Below are 8,923 nucleotides of genomic sequence, written 5' to 3'. Positions count from 1 at the left end.
AAAAAATCAATATTTAAGCAAAATGTAGCTCTTAATCATGTGTGTGTTGATTGATGGTCTTTCTGAGCTCCCAGTGAATCTTCTGGCTAATACTGTGAGGCTTGGTTATCTCCATATGGAAAAACCCATTTGTTCTTTTATTAATGCTGTTTTAAAAGTTAATCTAAAGCTTTTTTTAAATCCTGCTTCTAAGTTGGTCTTGTTCATTGCTTTGTGAGCTTCCTAACAGCATTGTTTTTCTATTGTGGTTATGAAATTTGAAATATGAAGTTTTGTATTCATAATAAACTTATGAACACACAGTTCTTGATACTGTGTTTTTGAAATGTTGCTTCACTTTCCCCCTTAGATATGAGTATATCCTGATGACTCCAGACCCAGTACCACTGTATGCTCTGAAACTGTTGGTGGCCCTGACTGAACACAGCCCTTCTTCTGTGAGGTGGGCTAATTATCTACCCTTTGCTGGTCTGAGTTATTTCTGTTTCAGTATAGTTAATTCGATTAGGACTTAACAGTAATGAAAATCTCACTGTTATTACTATTGACTGACACTGGGGAAATGTAGAAAATGTATAGGATATTTGTGATAGAACATAACCTTATGGCTTTTGAGCTACTTTTATTAAAGACAATCAGACATATTTCATATGCTAAATCTGTATTAAAATCATAGAAATCTTAACATGTTAAAAAAGATTTTAAACAATAACTTTAATACCCTTTAAGTAACTTAAAAGATAGTTAGCTTCTCTACTAATATCACTATCCTCTTTAAGTTCCTGAATATCCATTGTAGTATTCAAGATAATACTACAAAAAACATTTGGTATAGGTACACTCAGTGTGTTTCAAGACATCTTAGTGTCTCCTTCCTGTTGTTCTGTTGTTTAGGCTGTGATGGAACACATAGCTATTCATTTCCTCTGATCTGCCCAGAAAATTGGGTCCTTTTTGCATTCACTGTTTTCATGGTGTCTGATAGTGTTACAGTTTAGAAGTCACAGCATACCATACTGTCTTGTTTTGATTGATTAAAATGAACACATTAAAAACAAGAAAAGCATACGAAAAAGAATTGTTCTCCCACTGCTTTTATTGCAAAAGACGAGAACATTTTTCATTCTTTTCTGGTATTATTTTGTGCTTTTAGTGTACTGAGTAGACTAAAAAAAATCAACTAGGAAATTGAGTTGTTTGAGATTTTAAAAATCTTGAATACAGAGAAGGTAGTATTTAATTGTTCTTATTGTATGCAATCTGATTATGCTGCTGCAAGCTTTTATGTTTAATACAAATAGTAAAGCTTTCTATTTTTAGTATTAGCCTATAGATATTCTAATTCTTTTACAATAAAATATTTCTGTAACCAGAATGCTGGGTGTGATAGTAGCAGTCTTGCTCTGTCTAATGAATACTACCTTGAGAACTCTGTGTGCCTGCCATTGCACTTAATATAGATAGTCAATGGATGCAAACTCATCACAGTATAGCAGACAAGAAAAGTTCTTTTCTTAGTATTATTAAAGATAACTATGGATATCCGGTGAACTACAAATAATTTTAGCTACTACTGTATTTGGTACTGTTATCTAAGGATCTGCTATTGTCCAGGTAATAACACATCAGTAATTATTCTTACGTGTCTTACTGGCCAACTTTTACTTTCACTGAACAATTTGTTTTGCTTGATTTCTGAGTGAGCAGAGTTTCTGCAGTTCTCTCATCTGTTGTTTTCTGGATTCTTTGGCTTCTCTGAGATTAGCCCATACATCAAACCTGTGACAAAAATGCATCATGTATTCATGTTTTTACAAAATTCTACTAAAGAAAGCTGGAACTGTGCATGTGCTGAATGAACACTAGGTGATAACTGATTCTATGTTGGCTTGGTGGCTAAAAAGTGGGTACATGTGTACTCAGTGAACATGTGCTCTCTTTTGCCTTTCAGTAGGCACATGGAAAGAATCTGCAACTATTGGATGGGTAGTTTGAGTAAAACTGGACACAAATCTTTTGGGGTTAAATGTATTTGTGTGGAAAGCTACTATATTTTAGTACTGTTGATAGTGATGAAGGATCACTTTGTATCAAGTCTGTTTTCTCTAACTTTATACTTCATCCATGATACCTGTCTTTCTAGAATGAAAGCTCTTTCCTTTGACTTCATTTAAATGGGGGGAAAAATGGCAGTAGCAAAAAAGATTGCTGAAAAATAACAAAAAGTTAAATTAGCACTTAACAGCTATTTTTAGATGCAAGAAGTTACCTTATTTCAAAATAAGAGTGAATTGGGATGAGGGTGAGGATTATTGTATTTGTTTGTGCCATAAAGCAGCTTGTTCTCAGATACACTAAGCTAATTCATTCTTTCTTTTTCTCCCTCTCTCTTCTTTAATCTTATATTTCTTGCTTGTTTCTCATGTTTCTTTTCTTTTTTCCATCATTCTCAGTTTCTTCCTATCTGTTTCCCAATAGAGATATGAACATTTGAGGAATTCATATTTTAACATGTGAAGAGATGCACTCCAATGTTAGTCTCATTTGTTCATAGCTGACACTGTAAATCAACAAACTTGCAACAGTTCCAGAGGAAAAGCTTTAAATCATCTTTTGAGCATTTTTGAATGCTTCAGTATAACAACAGCACAGATATTCAAATATTATATTTTAATGTTTTACGCTTATGATAAAATACTGTTGCATACTAAGCTTATTTTAAATGTCTTAAGTATTTAATGTTTGTAAGAATACAAGAAGTACCTTGTAATATTTGCCATTGCTCCACTTTTAGGAGTATTTTTAAACACTGTGTAGTACAGGAGCCATTCCACTCTACTGCTTTTCAATTTAGCAATAGAGTTCTAGTTATATCCCATTAACATTCTGCAGAATTATGTCTTTCACAAAGAGAAGTTCTGGCACATGTGAGGTAGTAGCTGTAAAATTGAATAAAGCTCAACTAAAATAACAACAAAACCCCTCAACTTTTAATATGTTTCAGTAAGGGCCTTCAGTATTTGAATATATGAACATACAAAAATACAAAACTCTTTTGGAAAGTGTTTTATTGTTGTTCATTTTCTTCTTGGGGGTTATTTATACTTATTTATGAAGCTACTGTTTCCATTGTATACCTTTTCCCTTTTATACCATGCAACAGCAGTTTTATATATACTCAGTATCAATTTAGTAAGAAAATGCCACATAGCAGAAGGATGAGTTTTAAATGGAATTTGTCCCTTGATTGCTATATAATCAATGAATATATAGGTGTTATAATTAAGAAAAAAAATAAGAGAGTTTGGCAAGTAGGTTATTACAGCAAAAAGAATAGATAAAGGACTTACCCTTGTCCTGGGCTTGCTGGAAAACTCCAAAGGAGGGATCTCCAGAAAGAGACCCTTCCTCACTGGTGGTCAGCTCTTAAATGGATCTAGGAGAGGTACAGCCAGGCTCCACCCCTTTCTTGTAGCACAGGAGAATTGCCTTCACCTGTGCTCCCAGGGCTGACTCAGTGCTCGCCTCAGGTGGTCAATCAGAGGCTCAGGCTGGGATTCAGCAGTTCCCATATAATTGCATATTTTATGCTTGAATCAAAGCTAATAGTCTGGCCTTAGGGATTGTTGATAGTATTTTCACAGCTCTTCTAAAAACCTATTGCCTTGTGTTTTTGATAATTTTTAATATGTTATGATAAAAAATATTGTGGACTTCAAGCCAATATGGTAATTGCAGAGTTTGCTTTTAGCTATTTTAAAATGGATGGTTTTTAAAAGAAATTGCTGATTGCTGAAGTTAAGGAGACATGTAGCATAAATCATGAATTTTTCTTATCTAAACTACTGAAAATTTGCATTAGGTTTTCTTTTCTCTTTGTGTGTTACTTTTGGTATATTTTACTTAGATAAGGAATTGAACTCTTCACTCTGGGAGCAAATGTCTTCAACAGTATAAGATCTGATAAGAGGTCACTGTCATTAGGTATCTTGTCTTTTCTGTGTCTGTCAAATTACCACATATATTATGTATGGGGCTGCTGAATCACGGCCTGAACCTCTGATTGACCACCTGAGGTGAGCACTGAGTCAGCCCTGGGAGCACAGGTGAAGGCAATTCTCCTGTGCTGCTGGAAGGGGTGGAGCCTGGCTGCACCTCTCCTGGGTCCATTTAAGAGCTGACTGCCAGTGGGGAAGGGTCTTTTCTGGAGATCTGCTCCACTGGAGTCTATTTTGCAAGCCCAGGATAGGGTGAGTATCTTTCTTTTCCTACTTCAATATAATAAATAGAATAATTATATCAGCTAAGCTCCTGGATATGCTATGCTATCTGTTTATTCATTGATTGCACATTAGATGTACTGATAAAAAGTCAGTGTTTTTTTCCTTTGGCTTGAGGTTTTTGTTCCTGCTTTGAATTCTGCAGTTACTTTGTTGTGTTCTCTACTGATCAGATTGCTGGATTTGTCATAGTAATAAGTGTTGATGAGAATTTCTTAGCTTCTGTTGATATAGCACCTATTCACTCTTAACAACTTTCTAAATTATTGTTAGGTAAGAATTTCTTTTAAATGAATTACTCCAGGAAGCTTATGCTGGGTTATATTGTTGACTGTCTCCCAGGTGAAGTTAGAAGGCATAACTTCACTATATGCTAAGATAAAGCTATTTATTTTTATGCATGTTCTCTTATGATGATACTTGACTTGTCTGTAGTTGAAAACTTAAGACATTTGAAGGCATGAATATATCTGAAAGCTATTAGACTTGAAACCAGAGTCTGATTTTTTTTTATGGGTTGCTCAAATAATATACATTTTTATTTGAAAGAAGGAAGTCAGGGAAATACAGTGAAGGTAAGAGGTGAGTTAAAGGAGTATTGTGTGCCTGTAGCCCAAAATCATCAATGTTTTGGCAGGTTCTGAAGCTGTATTATGGAAACATTGATGCTCATATAGCTCAGTTAAAATGCCACTACAAAACTTCAGATCTGAACCCTAAAACTTTATAGGCAAATGCGGACAAAACTTTTAAGAACAAATACGTCAAAGACCTTGAATTCACAGATATAGAATTCATCTTATACTATAGCTGTAAAGGAGACAATATCTAAGGAGTGAGCTCTTAAGAGAAGCAGTAGAAAGCTGTGTGCTATATGCTTTTCCATGTTGCTTGGCCTAGGTAATTTCTGAGCACTCTTTTCTTATGTGACTCTGTAGAGGAAAGCTCATGCTTGCCTGAATTCAAGAGCTGAAACTCATAGATTTCATCAGACAATAATCAAGATAGTGGGGCTTGTTCCAATAATCTTTATTAAAGTCATTTCCTGAGAGACAAAAAATTAAAAACATGACTAGTTTTAGATTTATGATGGATGAAGGACAGGAGGAAATCAGGAAACATTTTCCAACTTCCATCTATGTCATAAATTTCCCTGATCAACATTAGGCATCAGTCTAGAAAAGGGGAGAAAGTGGCAGAAATCAAAATGGATGCTGCAATAAAAAAAACCTGCTGCTTTTACATGCCACAGGTCATCTTGTAACTGTGAAAATGAAAGATTGACCATGTACACCTCCCGAGTTTCTCTTCACTAATTAAAGTAAATCTTCATTGCGCTCTCTTCAGGATCACACAAGAATAGTGCGGTTTTCAAACTTCATTGACTGTATTGTTCATAACAATGCATTATCAATTAAAAGGCATCAAAGACACATTTTAGAATCAGTGTTAGTAATAGCTGTCATTCTCACATGTTTTACACTATCTTTTGTGTATACCTCATTATGTTCTGAAATGATCTATCTATTCATGCCCTTCATTTCAAATAAATAACAAAATTGCCTCAAACTTTTCTTTAGTGTTTGTTGTGGTGCATGTGATTTTTTTATGTTGGCAGAATTTTGGTTAAGTTAACAGGCACCTGTTAGCATCTTGTGTAAGTTGTCTTTGAACATGCTGTATTTTCTTTGCCACTATACTAGAGGGCTAGCACTTCATCACTTTAGTTTCCTAGTGAGTTAACTAATATGTGCTTATGTTAAATGCTTTAAAAGTGCTTTGTTCCGAACATTAGCCATTTTAATTTCCTAATTTAAGGCTGAAATGCTAGCTTAAAAATATATGTATATTTGATTTTAAATTACTTGATCTTTCAAATTTGTTTTCTGTAATGAATATGAATAAAGCAATATGAAGTACTTCTGATAATAGGTAAGCCTACAAGGCCTAGTCCAACTGAGCTGAACAGTGGGAGTTATGTTTTGGAAGTGTACAACATCAGTGAGAAAGTCGTAGATAGATTGAGAGACAGTTTTAGTAAAACTTTGGGCCATATTTATGTGGATTTTGGACATGATCCTTATCACACTAGTTTAACATCTATGGGCTATGGAAAACCTTATTTTCTTGTTAGATAAATGATACTGATACAAAACAGCAAGGAATTCATATGATATTTGTGATTTCTATAATGTGTTATAAGATTTGCATATGCACTGCTTTATTGAATACCTTGAGTCAGGAAGATCCAGAAATAGACTCTGGAAATGAGCATCAGCTAATAACACCTCTGTCAACTCGCACATCACTGTAATGCATATCAAAGCCAGTGGTCAGAGTTCATTATTGCAAGTGAGTTCTCATAGTCTAGTCATGTACTGACTGCAATGCTAATCACCGTCTTTAATGTAAAACACAGCTCTTTAGTGTTGCATTTTATTAGAGCTTCCCTTTAGAACAGAAATGAGCTATTAACCTTATACCTGTAATTTTGTTTCCTCTTTATGTATTGCTGATCAATTGCTGACTCTCTGTTTTAAGAGTGTGAAGTGACTGTTTGAAGTCGTTATTGTGAAGTCAGTTGTTCAAAGATGTCATACTGTAAGGCTCACGTATTTGCTCTTTTAATGTAAAGCTTTAAACGGGAGAAAATGCCATTCATTTCCAGTTGTTTTTTATATCAGTAGGAAATGTTTGGCATATAAATAGGCATTAAAAATAAGCAAATAATGAGGAGGGGTTGGCTGGTTAAGATAGTGGAATTGGAGTTGTAGGCTTCAGCAAATTCAGTTCTACCTCAAACTCACTGTTCAGCATGAAGCAAATCTAAAACATGGAAGACAAGGAAAAAGGCAAGCATGTGTCAGTGTTCTCCACAGGCTCTTTCAGCCACCTGAGTTGTCTTTTTCAGAAGCCCTAGGAAAGACATGTTCTATAGATAATAGCTACTGCCATTTCATTTACGTGGCTCCAAAAAGATACTTGACAAATAACTTACACCATTCACAAATGTTCCATAGCATAACCAGCAGCATAGAAAGATTTGCTTTCTTTAGGGTTTTCCTTTGCATTTGTTTAATCTGGAGCTTGCTGCCTAATTCAATGCTATCAAGGTCTTAAACTGAAGATGGTTACACTACTTTATAAATATCTAGCATACTTTTGACTTTAGCAGTACCTTTTGCAATCTGAACAGTCCTGTCTATATTTTAAGAGCCTTTGGTAGGAGGCTTTATAAAATACATTTTGGAAGTCCAAGGGTATTGCATTTACTAGCTCTCCTTTGCCCACATGCTGACTGATTTCTTAAAAGATTTGTTGTGGATTTTTTTGCTTTGTTGCTTTAAAATGAATGTCTTACCAGTTGCTTTGTGCTTGCCTACTACTGTTGTCCTTTAAAGTAGTTTCTACTCATTTGTTCAGCTTAGAATGTCTGTAGAACCAGGGTTTTCTTCATTTCTGACTTTTCCCTACAGACAGTACTCAATGTCATGTTTTCTACCTTTTTAATCTTTCCTATGAAAGCAAGAGTTTTAGGTAAGGAGGTACGTAACTACCTGTATGTTATCACAGTTCATCTGTTTTCTTCTCCAGTTCTTTTTCAACACTTGAGTGAATGTTTTCTCATTCTTATGATGTCTCTGTAAATTTTTTTAAATTTATTCTATAACCTCTCCTACTGACGCCTCAATTTAAGGCAAATCACATTGTGTTCCTTGCAAACAAAAATACTGCTGTTTGAACCCATCTACGCTTATTTATTATAGGAATGGATGAAAAATAGCAGTGTTTTTTTCTCCATTGGGAAATATGAATTATGTACTCTTACTGCAAGGTCCAGTTTTACAAAAATAGATTTCAGTGCTTTTTTTATTTGCAAAATTTACATAAAGTTCTTTTGTATTTAAATTATATCTGGAATCCCTGGTGAAATTTATATAATTTTGTCAGATGATGAACTAAAAAAATCAAGTGACAAAGTCATTCTCCCTCTGTGTGCTCTGATAAATCTCTAATTCCTTTTCAGTAGAGCCGCATCACAAAGAGAGGTTGAAATGTAACCCACTGTGGGGAGAACACAGGCTACTGGATAGCTAGATTTCTCTGAAGAAAGGAGGCTGAGGCTAAAGAAGAGATTGGAACCTGGGTCTCCCTTATGGTTCTAAGGAAGACATTTGATACCCATTAAAACAATACTGAAAATACTCTTTTTAGGATGAAAAAAAAATAGCTGACTGATGCATGAGACTGTAAATTCTAAATGGATATTGATTTCTGAGCCTGGAGGTTGGGAGGATGTTGGCTAGATCAGTCTGATATCTGTTTTTAAACACAGTCTCCCTTTCTTTTTTATGACTGGAAATTCTAGGACCATGAGGGCACCTAAGTCCTCGTGCAGATCCAACAAAGAAGTGCTACTATTCCCAAATGTCTTTTCAATGTTTTCCTTTTTTATTTTTTAAAGACAAATGATCTATTTTAAATGGTAGTTATCTTCTATTTATTTTTATTTTTATTTAAAATGGGGGAAGTCTTCAGAGAACTGGAAGATAACCTTATTAACTTAATATTGAGTGGTGGTGTGCTACCTGCTTAAAATTTTGTTGAATGCTTACAGGTTGCTTTATAGCTATGTAGTGAGT

At 34.6% G+C, this 8,923-nt stretch overlaps 1 protein-coding gene across 4 annotated transcripts in view; it reads left to right on the top strand.

The window, feature by feature from the left end:
• The window catches only part of ULK4 (unc-51 like kinase 4), a 220,426-nt gene that overhangs the window by 83,740 nt on the left and 127,763 nt on the right, over positions 1–8,923 (top strand). For all 4 annotated transcript variants that reach the window (XM_010712967.3, XM_031553967.1, XM_019616587.2 and 1 more), the window contains exon 30: positions 350–442. In XM_010712967.3, coding sequence (XP_010711269.2) covers positions 350–442 — 93 coding nt within the window. The remainder of the gene's footprint in view (positions 1–349; positions 443–8,923) is intronic.

This window comes from Meleagris gallopavo, chromosome 6 (assembly GCF_000146605.3).
Source record: "Meleagris gallopavo isolate NT-WF06-2002-E0010 breed Aviagen turkey brand Nicholas breeding stock chromosome 6, Turkey_5.1, whole genome shotgun sequence".
NCBI classification, from domain to species: Eukaryota; Metazoa; Chordata; class Aves; order Galliformes; family Phasianidae; genus Meleagris; species Meleagris gallopavo.
This window is presented reverse-complemented; position numbering and strand designations above follow the sequence as displayed.